This window comes from Schistocerca serialis, chromosome 2, assembly GCF_023864345.2.
Source record: "Schistocerca serialis cubense isolate TAMUIC-IGC-003099 chromosome 2, iqSchSeri2.2, whole genome shotgun sequence".
NCBI lineage: Eukaryota > Metazoa > Arthropoda > Insecta > Orthoptera > Acrididae > Schistocerca > Schistocerca serialis.
The window spans coordinates 356,960,129-356,978,531 of NC_064639.1; the positions used below are offsets into that span (position 1 = coordinate 356,960,129).

Sequence of the window (18,403 nt, forward strand, 5' to 3'; positions counted from 1 at the left end):
CAGAAACACACAAATAATCTAAAAAAGTGTGGTACTTAGCTCAGGTCCTCCAGATGCCCAGACAACAGGAAGGCCTCCACAGCAAGCGATATATTGCTTTATATAGAGGGATAAAATCTTTAGGGTTCCTCTGAAGGTCTGCATCCTCAGCTTAAAGGAGAGTGGACGGGGACTAACGTGATTGTAAACAAAATGCGCGGCACTACTCATCAACAGGACTAACTGTCTAATAAAAAAGGGATCACACTCACCAGTTGCTATACAATTTCACGAATATCGCCTGACATCCAAGTTAGCGCCGGTTAATATTGTCAGTACCCCACATTCATTAAACTTTGTTCTAAATCATTATCCCAATAAAAGGTATGTACCAACAGACGCCCTAAAACAAGGAAAAGTTTGTAACGTGGCCATATCTCTCGACGGAGTACCAGCTCATAATATATGGGAGATGCGACTACAGCAGCACATTTAGCGATGAAAACAATACCATACAATGCCAGATCGACAAAGTACCAAGTGATAAACCGGGCGATAGTGACCAACTCCAAGCCTTACTCCATACAGTAAAACACCATAGCGGAATGTGGAAACTGTAATGCGGCGGACATAATCAATCATCGTTCTAAGTGCTCAGAGTTTGTAGACATTTACCATTTAGCAAGGGACATGATTCGACTCATCAGTAGAATGGACATACGCAATATACTGTCTTGCATGGCCATGATACCCGAATAGAAACAGTTTCCCAAAGCAAAGTGACACACAACAATGTGGCACATGGCGTACTGAATTCATACCATTTTTGGACTTAAGTTAATGGACAATTGTCCGCCCCTGGTAGCTGAGTGGTCAGCCTGACGGAATGTCATACCTAACGGCACGGGCTCGATTCCCGGCTGGGTCGGAGATTTTCTCCACTCAGGGACTGGGTGTTGTGTTTTCCTTATCATCATCATCATTTCATCCCCATGGACACGCAAGTCGCCGAAGTGGCGTCAACTCGAAAGACTTGCACCAGGCGAACGGTCTACCCGACGGGAGGCCCTAGCCACACAGTACAACGGACAATTTACAGTATCTGGCATACGTACGGGATGAAACGAGAAAGTACCTCGTCCTTCTAAGTACAGCGTTACGTTCACGAATTTTCTCAAGATTCCAATATGTGGAGCTTACGAAAATATTTTTTTCGTAAAATCTTACGGAGAAAAGCGATACGCAATGTGAATTCTGCAGAAGTGTCATATAAGAAAAAACTCGTTCGAAAATTTCTGGCAGATTCCCATATTAAAGACTAATAAGTGGATGCGGTAATAAAGAACAACCACCCTCAGCCACAAATCGCAATTTTATTAAAATGCAGGATGCATTTCGAGCCTGGGGGGGCTCATCTTCTGGTCCTTTGACAGTCTACATTAACATTACATTTACTGGGCTGTTTCCAGTAGCAGTTGTAAGATTCTGGAGAATGTTCATGTACCAATAGACACTTTCTATTAAACAGCACATTTGCAGAAACATTTTGATGCAGCACATTTTCTAACACAATTCAAAACAAGTCGACTTGTTTCGAAATGTATTCTCAAATATGTTGTGTCAAAATGTTCCTGCAAATGTGATGTTTAATAGGAAGTGTGTATTGGTACATAAATGTAGATGTAGATGTATATAAACGTTCTCCAGAACCATACATCTACTATTGTAAACAACCCAGAATTAAACGAAATGTAAAGTTAATGTAGACTGTCAAAGCATCTGAAGATGTGTCCCCAGGGCTCGAAATTCATCGTGCATTTTAATAAAATCACGATTTGTGGATGAAGGCAGTTGTACTTTATTATTGTGAAGGTAATAGAGTCACGGAAGAAACACTGCAAACGATGGATAAAACTAAGTTAAAATGTGAATGTCTTGTACACTGCTGGCCATTAAAATTGCTACACCACGAAGATGATGTGCTACAGACGCGACATTTAACCGACAGGAAGAAGATGCTGTGATATGCAAATAATTAGCTTTTCAGAGCATTCACACAAGGTTGGCGCCGGTGGCGGCACCTACAACGTGCTGACATGAGGAAAATTTCCAACCGATTTCTCATACACAAACAGCAGTTGACCGGCGATGCCTGGTGAAACGTTGTTGTGATGCCTCGTGTAAGAAAGAGAAATGCGTACCATCACGTTTGCGACTTTGATAAAGATCAGATTGTAGCCTATCGCGATTGCGGTTTATCGTATCGCGACATTTCTGCTGCTTTGGACGAGATCCAATGACTGTTAGCAGAATATGGAATCGATGGGTTGTGGAAGGTAATACGGAACGCGTTGCTGGATCCCAACGGCTTCGTATCACTAGCAGTCGAGATAACAGGCATCTTATCCGCATGGCTGTAACGGATCGTGCAGCCACGTCCCGATACCTGAGTCAACAGATGGAACGATTGCAAGACAACAACCATCTGCACGAACAGTTCGGCGACGTTTGCAGCAGCATGGGCTATCAGCTCGGAGACCATGGCTGCGGTTACCCTTAACGCTGCATCACAGACAGGAGCGCCTGCGATGGTGTACTCAACGACGAACCTGGGTGCACGAATGGCAAAACGTCATTTTTTTCGGATGAATCCAGGTTATTTTTACAGCATTATGATGGTCGCATTCGTGTTTGGCAACATCGCGGTGAGCGCACATTGGAAGCGTGTGTTTGTCATCGCCATACTGTCGTACCACCCGGCGTGATTGTATGGGGTGCCATTGGTTACACGCCTCGGTCACTTCTTGTTTGCATTGACGGAACTTTGAACGTGGACGTTACATTTCAGATGTGTTACGACCCGTGGCTCTACCCTTCATTCGATCCATGCCAAATCCTAAATTTTAGGAAAACGCACGACCGCATGTTGCAGGTCCTGTACGGGTCTTCCTGGATACAGAAAATGTTCGACTACTACCGAGGCCAACACATTCTCCAGATCTCTCACCAACTGACAACGTCTGGTCAATGGTGGCCGAGCAACTGGCTCGTCACAATACGGCGGTCACTACTGTTGATGAACTTTTGGTATCGTGTTGAAGCTGCATGGGCAGCTGTACCTGTACACGCCATCCAAGCTCTGTTTGACTCAATGCCCAGGCGTATTAAGGCCGTTATTACGGCACGAGGTGGTTGTTCTGGGTACTGATTTCTCAGGATCTATGCACCCATATTGCGTGAATATGTAATCACATGTCAGATGTAGTATAATATATTTGTCCAATGATTACCCTTTTGTCATCTGCATTTCTTCTTGGTGTAGCAATTTTAATGGCCAGTAGTGTAATATGGCCATAGCTCTCAAAGGATTACCAATTCCTAATAAATGACTTTCTTTTCTGTTATGTTATGTTATTCTGTGAAACTACACTCCTGGAAATTGAAATAAGAACACCGTGAATTCATTGTCCCAGGAAGGGGAAACTTTATTGACACATTCCTGGGGTCAGATACATCACACGATCACACTGACAGAACCACAGGCACATAGACACAGGCAACAGAGCATGCACAATGTCGGCACTAGTACAGTGTATATCCACCTTTCGCAGCAATGCAGGCTGCTATTCTCCCATGGAGACGATCGTAGAGATACTGGATGTAGTCCTGTGGAACGGCTTGCCATGCCATTTCCACCTGGCGCCTCAGTTGGACCAGCGTTCGTGCTGGACGTGCAGACCGCGTGAGACGACGCTTCATCCAGTCCCAAACATGCTCAATGGGGGACAGATCCGGAGATCTTGCTGGCCAGGGTAGTTGACTTACACCTTCTAGAGCACGTTGGGTGGCACGGGATACATGTGGACGTGCATTGTCCTGTTGCAACAGCAAGTTCCCTTGCCGGTCTAGGAATGGTAGAACGATGGGTTCGATGACGGTTTGGATGTACTGTGCACTATTCAGTGTCCCCTCGACGATCATCAGTGGTGTACGGCCAGTGTAGGAGATCGCTCCCCACACCATGATGCCGGGTGTTGGCCCTGTGTGCCTCGGTCGTATGCAGTCCTGATTGTGGTGCTCACCTGCACGGCGCCAAACACGCATACGACCATCATTGGCACCAAGGCAGAAGCGACTCTCATCGCTGAAGACGACACGTCTCCATTCGTCCCTCCATTCACGCCTGTCACGACACCACTGGAGGCGGGCTGCACGATGTTGGGGCGTGAGCGGAAGACGGCCTAACGGTGTGCGGGACCGTAGCCCAGCTTCATGGAGACGGTTGCGAATGGTCCTCGCCGATACCCGAGGAGCAACAGTGTCCCTAATTTGCTGGGAAGTGGCGGTGCGGTCCCCTACGGCACTGCGTAGGATCCTACGGTCTTGGCGTGCATCCGTGCGTCGCTGCCGTCCGGTCCCAGGTCGACGGGCACGTGCACCTTCCGCCGATCACTGGCGACAACATCGATGTACTGTGGAGACCTCACGCCCCACGTGTTGAGCAATTCGGCGGTACGTCCACCCGGCCTCCCGCATGCCCATTATACGCCCTCGCTCAAAGTCCGTCAACTGCACATACGGTTCACGTCCACGCTGTCGCGGCATGCTACCAGTGTTAAAGACTGCGATGGAGCTCCGTATGCCACGGCAAACTGGCTCACACTGACGGCGGCGGTGCACAAATGCTGCGCAGCTAGCGCCATTCGACGGCCAACACCGCGGTTCCTGGTGTGTCCGCTGTGCCGTGCGTGTGATCATTGCTTGTACAGCCCTCTCGCAGTGTCCGGAGCAAGTATGGTGGGTCTGACACACCGGTGTCAATGTGTTCTTTTTTCCATTTCCTGGAGTGTATTACATCCTACATAAATATCTATAAAAAATAAAAAGAATGTGCTTATTAAGCTGGAGACCCAGGTTCAAGTCCCGGCCTTGTCAGAAATTTTAATTCGTTATTTCAGTTTCTGTCTTTATCGTGGGTATTATTCGCTTTCGTCAACACTGTACTCGACTGTGTAGCTTGCTGTCCCTTGGCGCGCTGCTGGTGTAGTGTAGAACAGACGCAAGGGTCGTGAATGTGTGTGTGTCAGAGTGTAGTGGTATAGGCTGTAAGCTGCCACTGTGCAGTGTCGCAGAGGCGTCGGAAGGCTGAGGCCCTGGGTGTTGCCGCTGTGCAGGTGGCGGCACTGCAGCTACCACTGCCTGCAGATCCTGGCGGCGCGCGCGCTGCTCTTCATGGTGGAGGGGCCCTCGGTGCAGGCGCAACTGGCGCAGGAGCCGCAGCTGCGTATCCTCGCCGCAGCGCTCGACTCCACGCACGATCCGGTGAGTGCTGCCGCCCGTTCACCTGCCTCTTCCACTCACTCGCGCCTCACATTCTTCTCTTGTAACCATAATACAGGGTGACACGCGGGAGACGTACGGTTGTTAATGAAATAATACTCAGCCAACTTCAAAATTAATGCATGTTTATTTACACAAAATCAAAGCTCATTGATCGCTATTTTAGTTAACAACATTATTTGTGAAAAATAATGTCGTCAAGGTAATGTCCATCATTTCGAATGCAGGACTCAAGTCTGTTCTCAAAATCTTCCGTCACACGGACTAAAATCTCTGCAGGCATGGCAGCAATTTCACGAATGATTGTGTTCTCCAAATTTCGTGGTTTGTGGTTATAGACACAGTTCTTAAGGTACCCCCACAGAAAAAAGTCACATACTGACAAGTCGGCAGACCTGGGAGGCCAAGGAACATTGCCAAAACGTGAGATAATCCGGCCAGGAAACATGCGTCTAGGAATTGCCTTTGAAGTATTTGCGGTGTGCGATGTTGCCCGATCCTGCTGGAACCAAATGCGTTTTAAAGGGATTCGTCGTCTTATTAGTTCTGGTTTCAAGAATGCTTCAAGATTACGAATGTAACGAACCGAATTAACAGTAACTGTGGCCCCGTTCTCTTCAAAAAAATAAGGTCCAATAATGCCAACAGAGTCAAGAGCACACCAGACGGTTACTTTTTCTGAGTGTAGAGGACGCTGGTGGATAAGGTGTGGATGCTCTGGAGCCCAGTAACGTAGGTTTTGCTTATTCACGGTCCCGTTTAAATGAAAATGAGCTTCATAGCTCATCAATAAAATTTCATTTTCATTCGATCCCAAAATCGCTTGCATTCTGTAAGCGAAGTCTTCTCGTACAGCAAAATCACTTTCCTTAAGTTGTTGGACAATGAGCATTTTGTAGGGATGGAATTTGAATTCTTTATGCAAAATTCATCTAACCGATTCACAATTGATATGTAACTCACTAGCATGACGTGTAGCTGACAGTCCTGGGCTTCTGACTGCCGCTTGCCTTACCCTTTCAACATTTCCTCGTGTCGTTACTATGCGTCTCGGGCCAGGATGCTTCTTATCCAGTATGTTTCCGGTTGATCTGAAGTTTTCCATCCATCTGAGGATTGTGTTACGGCTCGGAACAGCTCCATGTCGACCGACATTAAACCGCGCTCGAAACAATCGCTGCGTAGCGATGATAGACTCACCACTTTTCACGAAACTGTCATAGCCAAACAATCGACGTTGCAACTCCCACTGCTCCATAGTGACTGAGTAAATGAAATGGCGTCTCGTGTGGATCAGAACTATCCCCACCACGACCACCTCCCACCACCGCGCCCTCAGTACTACGCAGTTCAAAACCGTCCGTCTCCCGTGTGTCACCCTGTATAACGTAACGCATCACAGGATGTTTAGCAGATAGCAGTCAAGGAAATTATCATATTATCATTTTTCTTCACTCTCTGTATCTTTTCAAGGGTAATTGATCATTTCAGTTCATGTAATTTGTTGTAAAATGTTCAGTTTGGATCTGAATGGATTAAATAAAGAGTTGCGAAAGCTAGGCATCTTCTTTGATTTAATTAAGGCCTTTGATTGTGTTGATCTCCGAATGTTACTGCAGAAGTTGGACCATTATGGAATAAGGGGAGTAGCTTACAACTGGTTCACCTCTTACTTTAATTCTTAACAGTAGAGGGGCATTCTCTGCAGTACTGAGAATGGCTATGACGTGCAGCCCCAGTGGGGCTCCGCTTAGTGAGGGGTGCCCCAGGGGTCTGTGCTGGGCTCGCTACAGTTTCTTCTTTATATAAATGACATGATTTCCAGTACTACAGGTGATTATAAAATATTCCTGTTTGCTAATGACACCAGCCTGGTAGTGAAGGATGTTGTCTGCTGTGTTGTCACTGTATAAAATACTGCTGTTCAAGACATAAGCTCATGGCAAAAAAAAACTGATGCTAAATCACAGTAAGACTCAATTTTTGACTGTTTCTAACACACAATTCAACAAAAACTGACATTCTGTTTATACAGAATGGGCATATGATTAATTAGACTGAACAGTTCAGATTCCTAGGCGTTCAGATACATGGTAAGCTGTCGTCGAAAGCACATGTTCCGGAACTTGTCCAAAAACTAAATGCTGTTTTATTTACCATTAGAACAATATCTGAAATAAGTGACAGGTCATTACGAAAAGTAGTCTAATTTTCTTATTGTCATTCGCTTACGAAGTATGGTACTATTTTTGGTATAGCTCATTTGATGCAAAATGAGTATTTTTGTCACAGAAAGGGTTGGTTCGAGCAGTATGTGGTGTAACTTCGCAAACCTCTTGTCAAGCCCAGTTCAGTAGACTGGAAATTTTGCAATGACCTCTCAATACATATTTTCTTTAATGTCGTTTGTTCTTAAAAATATCAGCTTATTCCCAAGAGTTAGCAGCTTTCACTCAGTTAATACTAGGCAGAAATCCAGCCTGCGTTTGAAACGCACCTCTGTGATTTCAGTGCAGAAAGGCTTTCAGTATTCTGCTTCGTCCATTTTCAATAAACTGCCACAAGAATTCAAAAATCTTTGTAGTGACCCATGCTCTTTCAAGTCAAAACAGAGTAGTTTCCTCATGGCTAATTTCTTCTAATCTGTCGAGGATTTCAGGAAAAATTAAAAAATTGTGCTAATTCCTGTGTTACGTTGTTGATTGTGTTTACTTAAACTTACAGCTTGTCGTCTGCGTAGGGCACGTTTCATTTGATGTATTATTACTCTTCTATTACAGTTTCATGTATTCACTCCTTCTATGACCATAAAGACTTGCTCCTCAATTTGGTCCTACGGAATATGACATATAAAATAAAAATGAAAAATAAATAAAAAGGAAAGTGGCACGTGTATGGGGGATCCATTTAATAGGTGGAACATGGGTGTTGGAAGGAGAGCAGGTTTCTAGTTACCCAGGACGACGGATGCTTGGAACCTTCATATGATTAAGGATGCGTGGAGTATGCTATGGCTGTTCAAATTTATTAATTAAAATTACCCTGGAAAGGATGTGGTGTGTTTCGAGATGATGGAAAAGTGGGATGTGTTGGTATAGGAGCCACAATAGTCTGGTTCTTCAAGGAAAGGAAAAGCATGGTGTGTTTTGATTGTCTCTTGCCAACTGTAAGACAAGAGAGTGGAGAGTGGTCCAGGTGTTCCAGAAGGTGTGGGAATATTATAACGTGGTACAGAATGTGGATGGAATAAGTCGGTGGAATAGGGAAAGCAAGACTGCATGCACGCCGTTCGTGTTAATCGAGTGTTAGGACAATTAAGCAGCTGAGCAAGTCACATTGGAACCTACTATCTTATGCAGAAAAATAGAGAATGCAATCTGAGTAATTATAAAGACCCTGGTGTAGACGTTATATTTGGAGAGATGATCGAGGAAATGGGGAAGTTAGATGATGTGCTGCGTCCATTGTACAAAAAATACGGCGAACACTGTTCGATGTCTCTTGTCATCTCACTAAACAGGGAAGGGTCACTAAGAAACTGGTCGAACTTCAGAACATTTGGTCTCATATCTCAAGCAGGCAAAATTTTGCTCTACATCCTGAACCACCCGTTTGAAGCCATACAGAACAAGTAAGTTTTGTTCAAGGAAGAGGAACTCGTGAACAGATCCTCAACATTCTACAGATAATGCGAGAGTTTTGTGTTCCTGATAGCACTGATCGGAAGTCTATATAATAATCACCTTGCAACTGTGAAGACAAGTACTGACACGTCTTACTTCAGTGTATCAGAGGTGGCAGACAGGGTTGTGTCCCATCCCCCAAATTCACAACATCTGTACCGATCACGTCATTAGAAAAGCTAGCGATGGCTGGACTAAAGATACCTCAATTGGTGCAATAACTATTAACAACCTTCTATTTGCTGACGAAAACGTGGTTTTAACCAACAGTGGAAATGAACTTTTTCAGTTACTAACAAAACTAAAGGATGTTACCCTTTCACATGGGTTAGACGTCAGTCTCAGCAAGTTCAGACCCATGATAACATATAGAGGAGCACAGGTCCAATTCATATGTCGGTTAAAGGAACTGGAAGTAGTCCATTCTTTCATCTATCTTGGGTCATCCACCTGAGTCACGGGAATTGTCAAGATCAGATAAGAAGATGTATCGTGCTAGGACGAGTGGCTATGAAGTAGCTGACCAAGATCCAGTAGAACAGAGAGATAACGAATAGCAGCCGGCTTGTTAAACACTTTTGTTTTCCGTATTTTTTATGATTGTGAAAAGTGGACCCTTAAGGTCAGAGATACATAGCGTGTTTTATGTCCATCTTTTGTGCTCGTGCAGGATACTGCACACAAAATTGAAAAACGTTATGTGTCCATTAATAAGCAACTCATTATCTCAAGGCACATTTCTTATCATGTCAACCAAAACATTTTCCAGTACTTTAACAGTGTTGGAAGATGAGATGGAAAAATCTGGAGAAAAGAACTACGGAAGGAAACATCGAGGGCACGAGGGCGAGTGGAAAAGCATTGAGCAGGTTGAATAAATCAAATCAAGATCTGCCATTTACCTCTTCAGTAGGATCTCCGAGAAGCTGGCAAGCGTCCAGAATGGAGACGTTTGCTTCATGCTGTTACGACACTCAGCAAGAAGCATAACGAATTGTGATTATGATGACTTGGGAGAGGCGGTGACCCAAGCAACATTTGCATACATGGAATGAAATGACTGCGGCTCATATATAATTCTGCAGTCATTCGCGGTCGTTGTCTTTTTTGATAAGAGTTTCTGCGAGATTTCGCTGCGTCTTACCCGTTCTTCAATTTTCGGTATTTGACCCTTCTGATGTGAAATTGCTCGGGAGTCCTCTGGTGAGTCCCACGTGACTGTAGGTGCAGGTCCGGTTGGTTTCTGAGTGAGCAACTGTGCGAGGTGTTTCAGTTGTTTGCTTTTGTGGAACTGACTATTGTCGGTTGTCAGATAGCGATTGCATACAGTTGTGAAGGCAATCGTACAATCAGCTCAACAGCTAATGCTTGCAAGTTGATGACAAAAATAATATACCGAAGAGTCGAAAGGAAAAATTAGAATCTGTTAAATGGATATCAATTTGAATTTCAGTGTCTTGTAAAGGCAACAGAGAAGCAGTTGCGACGTTGCGATTGGCAATGGAAGCAACACATAAGAAAAATCAAGAATAGTTGATTGGATTTGTCGGCATGGAAAGAGACCTCGACACGGTGAAACAGTGCAAGATGTTCGAAACGGTGAGAAAAGCAGTTGTAGGCCATAGGAAAAGAGGGCTAATTGTACAAACCCGAGAGGGAACGATAAGAATGAAAGACCAAGAAAAATGTTCTCGTAATGAAAAAAGGTGTGAGACAGAGCCACAGTGTTTTGCTCCTGCTGTTCAATCTATACATCGAAGAAGTGATGATGGACGTAAAAGGAAGGTTTGGGACTGGGATTAAAATCCAGTCTGAAAGGATATCAACGGTGAGGTTCGCTGATGACATTGCTGTCCTCAGTGCCAAGAAGTACCTGGTCTGTCGAATACAATACACAAAATATGACTTGAGGTTAAGGCGAATAATGGCGAAGTTAATGAGTGGCAGAAATGAGATTACCAATAATCTCGATTAGCAATAATCTCGACGTCGATAATAGGGACCACGAAGAAGACGAAGTTAAGGAATTCTGCTGCCAAGAAGATAGAATAACAGGAGGAACTATCAAATCAGACTAGTACTGGCAAAAAGATGTCTAGAGCCAAAAGATATCTAATAGTATCAAACATCGGCCTTAATTTTGAGAAGAAATTTGTAGGAATGTGCATCTGGAGAGCAACATCGCATGGCACTGAATAATGAACCGGAATCAGTCCAGGAGAAGAAGAGAATCAAGGTGATTGTGGTGTGGTGCTACGGAAAGATGTTGAATATTAGATGGTCTGATAAGGAACGGAATGAGGAGGTACTCTGCAGAATAGGCGGGGAAAGGAACATATGCAGAACACTGAAAATAAGAAGGCACCAAATGGTAGGACATGTGCTATTGTAACTTCCCCCTTACTAATCGGCCTATCCTGCTTGCGATATAAAACATGATTGCGTGTATACCTAATGGAATTTTTCTAATTGGGTAAGGCTATCTTTCCCGAAGAAGTAATACCAGTAAGTAGGGGGAAAGTGTACAACCGATCTTTCTTATAGAAAAGTCTACTAAAAATAAAAAAGTAATTAAACCCAACAATTTGGAAAAATGAAAGTTATTTTGTGCATTCACTCACTAACAACACTGGACAGAGAAGGGGTACCACTGATCATGAATCCAAAAGTTACACTAATGAACAAAAAGGAAATACATACGGTCGCCAGCCCACTAGGGCGGTTTACATCCAAAATCCTGTACAAGATGATGGGAAAGAAAAACATTTATTAGTAAACACTGACGTGGCAACTGAAGGTTGTCACGTTTTTTGACACTAATTTTAAGTGAGTATGTAATGATAAAGAAAAATGAGAAATCATTTTTACATTAAGTTTGTCACTAAATTTTGAAAAAGGCAATCGAGTAATTATTTGAAAATATCCACTTAAACTGCATGTAAGTATTGAACTTCGTTACGTGAACAATGACTTTCAGAGACCATAACATAACGTCATCAAAGAAATTTAGAGAAAAGCAAGCACTTTTTACTTTGCAATTACTTAATTTTCAAATTGGATTTCATGTTATTGTCTGAACAACCGAGCCTTTTTTTTCACTGACTTGAACAGAATTAAATTTACTAGAATGCGTACCAAATCAAACAGCCATCTGCTCCAAGCTATATGTAAAATAAATAAAACTTCCGCACTCTTAATTTTTTCCAGTGATAGATTCTCAAACTTCGTTTAGCATATAAGGAAAAAAGGGATGAACGATCCTGCTTGGTAACAATGTCTGAGGGCAATGAGGACACAATCGCCGTGAATTTAACAGATTATTATTTAAATAAAGTTCATTAATCAAATCACATTAAGTTGTGCTGCTGGGTTAGCCGTTAATACTTTCTACCAACAAACAGTCTTACTTCAGTGCCGACGAAACTCGGAGCCGACAACGAATCTGTGTAGCTGGAACTGCTGCTGTTGTTGAAGACGGTAGCATCTTGTGGTGCCACGGCTAATTATAGGAACGGGCAATCGTAATTAATACAGTCTCTTCCGCCCGTCCACTGTCCTTCCTCCTGTTACTAGTCATCTGGTCAGCTCAAGTACATGATGCAGCCGAAATGGTACTCTCTACTGCGAGACCACACTTCCGCACACTACAAGCGCTGGAACCTGTCCCCCGCTATCTCCGCGCGCTCTGCGCAACAACCCCCTACCCAAAGATTTTACAACGCACAAGCACTGGTATTATCGGTGCTGGTCGATGCAAATAACAATTTCTTTGGCTTTTTCCCAGAGCTTATAAGTTGAAACGTCCCCTTTGAACAATTATCAATGACTGTGCTTAAACTGACACACAATATTTTTAGCGCAACGCAATCTGACTTTCAAAAATCCCTACAAAAAAATGGCCCTGACTAACATTAACCTATGCGTTTCACAAATCGCTTACCTCACAAAAATCTTGGTTACTCGAACTACTGCAATACAGCATGCGCCACTACTGCTAGCTAAACAAAAGATTCAAACTACGGAAGGCACTAACTACTGATAGGCATAGTTAGCAAATGAAAGATTTTGATAGAGAACAAATGATGTATTTACCTTAATAGTCATAATATATATAGCAGTTCATGACATCCAGTCTTACAAATTTCAAAACTCCGCCATCTCTCTCCCCACATCCACCACTGCTGGCGGCTCACCTCCAACTGCGCAACGATACGCGCTGTTCACATCCAGCTGCCCAACACTACAATGGCAGACAACAATGCAAACTAGCCACAGACTGCACACAGCACAGCCAGTGATTTTCATACAGAGCGCTACGTAACGTTGCCAATAAGAAAACATAAACAGCCTACTTACAAAGTTTCACAGTAAAACACAGATAAATACAATGAAACATCAACAGACTTCTACCTAAATGTATACATACAGTGAAAAATGTACTTACTTATTAAAAGAAAGCATTTAAATTACAAATATTTACGTACAATTCAAAAAAAATTATATATAGGTAGCAGGTGCCATGCATCTTGCATTTTCAGTGTTACTCTATGACTTCAGGGAAAATTACTATGGTAGAAGAGGGACCTTAGAGGGTAAAGACTGTAGGGGATCAAAGAGGACATTTGCCATGGCATCAGGGAAGTATTTCCATGGTAGTTGAAACAGATTAGAGGGTACACACTGTAGAGGAAATCAGAATTTGGACTATATCCAACAAATAATTGAGGATGTCGGGGTTGAACAGGAGAGAGTTGGGATTATTGGAGGGATAGATGGGTAGCAAATGATTAGATACTGACAACCTATTCTTCTGCTGGGTTTGTGTACACTGTGATAGTTTTGTAGTGTTCGTCACACTGTTGAACTGCTACAGTATGTTGGGCGTTGCCATAGCAACTGCTGGTGCTGGTGCTGCAAATCGTGGCGACGCTGGCGCTGGAGCCGGCGCACCACCGCGCGCTGCTGGACCAGGGGCTGCCCGACGTGCTGAGCCAGCTGCTGCTGCCGTCGGACGAGTGGTACTACACCAACCACAGCACGCGCTACGCCAAGTACGTCAAACACCACGCGGCGCGCGCGCTCGTCTACCTGGGCTTGCAGCACCGAGTCAACCTGCGCTTCAGCGTCTACGACATCCTGCAAGGTAACGCTTTCCTGCCAACGGCTAGATTACAGTACTTATACCTGGTTTCCATGAGAGGATGAGTTCCATGTTTGTGCAGACGTATCTACAGTAGAAGGAGGCAGGATTGCATATGTGGAAGCATACAGCCATCTACACGCTCCCACAGTGGGTCTCCCAGGACTCCACGCCCGGGTTCCCGGGTTCGATTCCCGGCGGGGTCAGGGATTTTCTCTGCCTCGTGATGGCTGGGTGTTGTGTGTTGTCCTTAGGTTAGTTAGGTTTAAGCAGTTCTAAGTTCTAGGGGACTGATGACCATAGATGTTAAGTCCCATAGTGCTCAGAGCCATTTTCTCCCTGGATTGTCGACTGGGTTTAAATCTGGGGAATCCAGTGGTCATGGGAATACGATAAATTCTGGTGCTTTTCGGACCACACACGTACAGTGAAATCAGTGTGACATGTTGCTTGTTGCTGCTGGTAGAAGCCTTCGTGCCAAAGAAAAACAACCTGCATGTAGGGGTAGACATGGTCCACTAGAATAGATGCATACCTGTATTGATTCGTTGTGCCTTCCAGAACATGATACCTCCCAGGAAATGCCACAAAAACGTTCCCGACACCAAGCTTGCTCCCTGATCCGAGCCGGACCCTTCCGACGATTGTTCCAGAGCCGTGCGCATCAACGGCAATCTGTCCTGTGGAGCATAATAGCTGACTCGTCTGAAAAGGCCACCTCTCGCACTCATTGGACGTTCATTTGCGACACTGGCCTACAAATTTCATCCTTCGTCGTCGATGAACAACAGTCAACAAGGGTGTATGAACCAGGCGCCTCCTGCGGAGGCCCATATGCAGCAACGTCCACTGAACTATTGGTAACCTTTTGGTGCATATGAGCGGTCAGTTGTCCAACAGTTGTACATCTGTTCGCCCGTACACATGTCCGCAGCTGTCGTTCACCGTTATCATCTATCTCCTGTGATGCACCACAGTAGCCTCGGTGCCGGTCATGGATAGCGCCATTTTGCCGTACAAGGCATACTTCAACAATGGCGGCTCGCAAACATTTTACAAACTTAGCAGTATCGGTATTGCTTCCTCCCTTGGCGCGAAAGACAATGATAATGCCTTTTCGGTAGTCAGATAAATCGCTCTCTTTCCACACGACAACAACGACTGCACTGTTATCCGCAACTCCCAGACAAGTTATATATGTTCCCTCCATTGGTACTGCTGGCACCTATCGCCTGTGAGTGGTTACTGCACGTTGAAGTCAAACGTAGGCGACGGTCACATTACTGTTGGTGGACCGTATATTTTCCTTTTACAATAATCTTGACAGGTATTACATCTCCTCCGATGCTCATGTTTAGGACCTAATGTAGCACTTCATCAGCTTTGTGTTTGAACAGACGAAATCCAGGAAGTAGTGCCCTAACTATGGTACGGCGGACAGACCGCGCACTCTGGGTTCCGTTACCGTTGTTGACCATTTTTGTGACGGGCGGAAAAAGTAGGAGCGACAATAGAAAAGGGGAAGTGCGAGGGTGCATTATCAGAGGAGCAAGGAAGAAAAAGTGGTAGTAGAAGAAAAAGGATGGGTGGAGGGGGGCATTAAAATACGAATGACTGGAGATGCATAAAGCATCATTGAAGAGAATCGAATTAGTCTGTACTAAGCAATTCTTCCATAAAACCTACCCCCAGGGGTCAAGAGACGTTTGTTTCTTCTTCCCGGCTACAAGTACGAGTCACTCTAGTTACGCCAAGTGAGCCAACGCAATGACAGTGTGAAGAGTACATTGTTTTCTTAGTTATGGGTTTTCATTGATGGATGGTTCAAATGGTTCAAATGGCTCTGAGCACTATGGGACTCAACTGCTGTGGTTATCAGTCCCCTAGAACTTAGAACTGCTTAAACCTAACTAACCTAAGGACATCACACACACCCATGCCCGAGGCAGGATTCGAACCTGCGACCGTAGCAGCAGCGCGGCTCCGGACTGGAGCGCCTAGAACCGCACGGCCACCGCGGCCGGCTTTCATTGATGGACAATGAAACAATGAGAACGGAATCGCTTTACTGTTACTTCGTTTTGTTGATATTCAGTGATTGGAACTGACCACGCAAAAAAGTAATGATTAAAATCTGTATACTTTAGATCATTGTAAAATAATGCAGTTCTTAACAACAGAGTAAGCGCAAACCGGCTGAGTGTTTGCAGACGACCTGCCGCCGCCGACGCCGCTCACGGAGTCGGTGGAGGACGCGTACATCACGGCGACGTCGGCGCCCCCGGCCATCGTGCACTGCCCGCGGACCAACAACGTACTGGGCCTGTCCGTCGAGGGCGCCGTCATGCACGTACTCCGCACTCTAGAGGTGAGTCTCTGCATGCGCTTGTCTCGCTGAGCTGGGCTTCCTCCTTCACGTTATCTGACATTCCGTTTCATACAACTCCGTAACATTACTGTATACTCTTGGAGCATATATAAAGGGTGTATATTTTAAGTTGACAAACCAGAATAACTCGAAAAATAAGCTTCACACGAAAAAATGTGTACAATCCATAACTGCTTATTTTCGAGGCGGACATCTGCTGATGCTAAAATTAGCCCGCCACCGCAGCCCCCTGGGGGTAGGGCGGGCAGCAACTTTAAAATTTCAAATGGGAACCGCCATTTTTTATTGTAGAATCAGATTCTACATAAAAAAAGTATGTACATTTTGCCTTAAACATTTGTTTTGATTCTTGGAAGTTGGAGTTGTAATTCAGAAAAACCAATGTCTCCTTTTTTGCGTGGAGAATGGTTATGGATAAATAAAATATACTTATTTACTACGTAAATTTTGAATCGTTAAATCCAAAACTCTTCTTCTCTCCCCATAGGGTGGGGTTTGAGAGAGAGGAATTAGAGTTTTACAAATGTTGACCCAAATATTGATTTTTTCCGCAGATTCGGATAAGTTTAGTTTGTTTCGTGGTCATGAGGCCACACAACTTTTAATTATCAAACAAATCATCTGACTAGCTAACTAACCAACCAAACGTCCTACGAAGCAAATAAGTAATTTTATTTATCGCTAACCATTTTCTAGGCAAAAATGAGAAAATGGATTTTCTTGATTTACAGCACCAACTACCAAGAATCAAAACGAGTGTTTAAGACAAAATGTACGTAGTTTTTTAAGTAGAATCTGATTCTGCAATAAAAAATGGGGGTTCTCCTTTGAAATTTTAAAGTTGCCTCCCACCCCACCCCAGGGGCATGGGCTGGCGGGCTAATTTTAGTACCGAGAGATGTCCCCCTCCAAAATAATCAACTTTGGATTCTACATATTTTTTCGAGTGAAGCTTACTTTTCGAGTTATTCTGGAATGTCAACTTAAAATTTACACCCTGTATATTACTAAAAGTCTACAATGGGTACGGTTTGTAATCTCCCCCCTCCTTCATAATTTCATCTATTGTCCACATTAAGCAAAGTCTTTTACGAAAAATCTGAGAGGAGCGAAGATTACAATGAACTTCCTAGTTTAATTAGCTTTTCGTGTAGAGTTGGCTCCAGTTCTTCTTGTCTACAGGTCTCATTCTTGAGGCTGAAATTCTAACATTTTAGGTCCTCATGGTTGAACTGATCTAAATAAATTTGAAGATTGTTGCTGCAGAATTTTTGTTGTTACGTTAATATATTTTGTCACATTTTAGTATATCATACAGTCTTTTGAATTTTCGCATTGACAAAGACTAAATTACATGGTTCGCACAAATTACAAAAATACGTCCGATCGCATCAGATGCATGCTTATTACTACCTCACTCAGCGAAAATAACAATATTCCAAAGGGTTTACAAGTTTTCTTGACAAATGAATTTCCATTAGTTTTGATTATTATGTCTTAAATGGATCCAGAAATAAACATACTAAACAGTACTAGATTGCGTAATTAATAATATAAATTTTAATTGTGCCAAATAATTCGTAATTTCAAATGTTTCTAAAAAAAAAAAAGTAATTTTAACTGTACATTCAGAGCTAGTACTTATCGATTGTAACATCGAAAATAAAGTAATTCCTTTTCATAAATTTTAGCTTGAAATATACTGTGTATAAAAATGTGTGGAAGTTATCAGGAAAGCAGCTGAATAGTACTGACCTGTCCAAACTTTGAAAAATATTACTGGTGTCGACAACTACTGTTGAGGAAAAGTAATGCTAGAGTAGGATGTAACGTCACAGGTTGCATATCGCCTATCTAATGGCTTCTAAATGC

General features: G+C 43.7%; 1 protein-coding gene across 1 annotated transcript in view; it reads left to right on the plus strand.

Annotated features, from left to right (window-relative positions):
- Window positions 1-18,403, plus strand: part of LOC126455984 (uncharacterized) — a gene marked incomplete at its 3' end in the record, with an annotated part of 1,226,620 nt that overhangs the window by 622,962 nt on the left and 585,255 nt on the right. Inside the window, exons 24-26 of the mRNA XM_050091741.1 lie at window positions 5,154-5,301; window positions 13,896-14,145; window positions 16,353-16,510. Coding sequence (XP_049947698.1) covers window positions 5,154-5,301; window positions 13,896-14,145; window positions 16,353-16,510 — 556 coding nt within the window. The remainder of the gene's footprint in view (window positions 1-5,153; window positions 5,302-13,895; window positions 14,146-16,352; window positions 16,511-18,403) is intronic.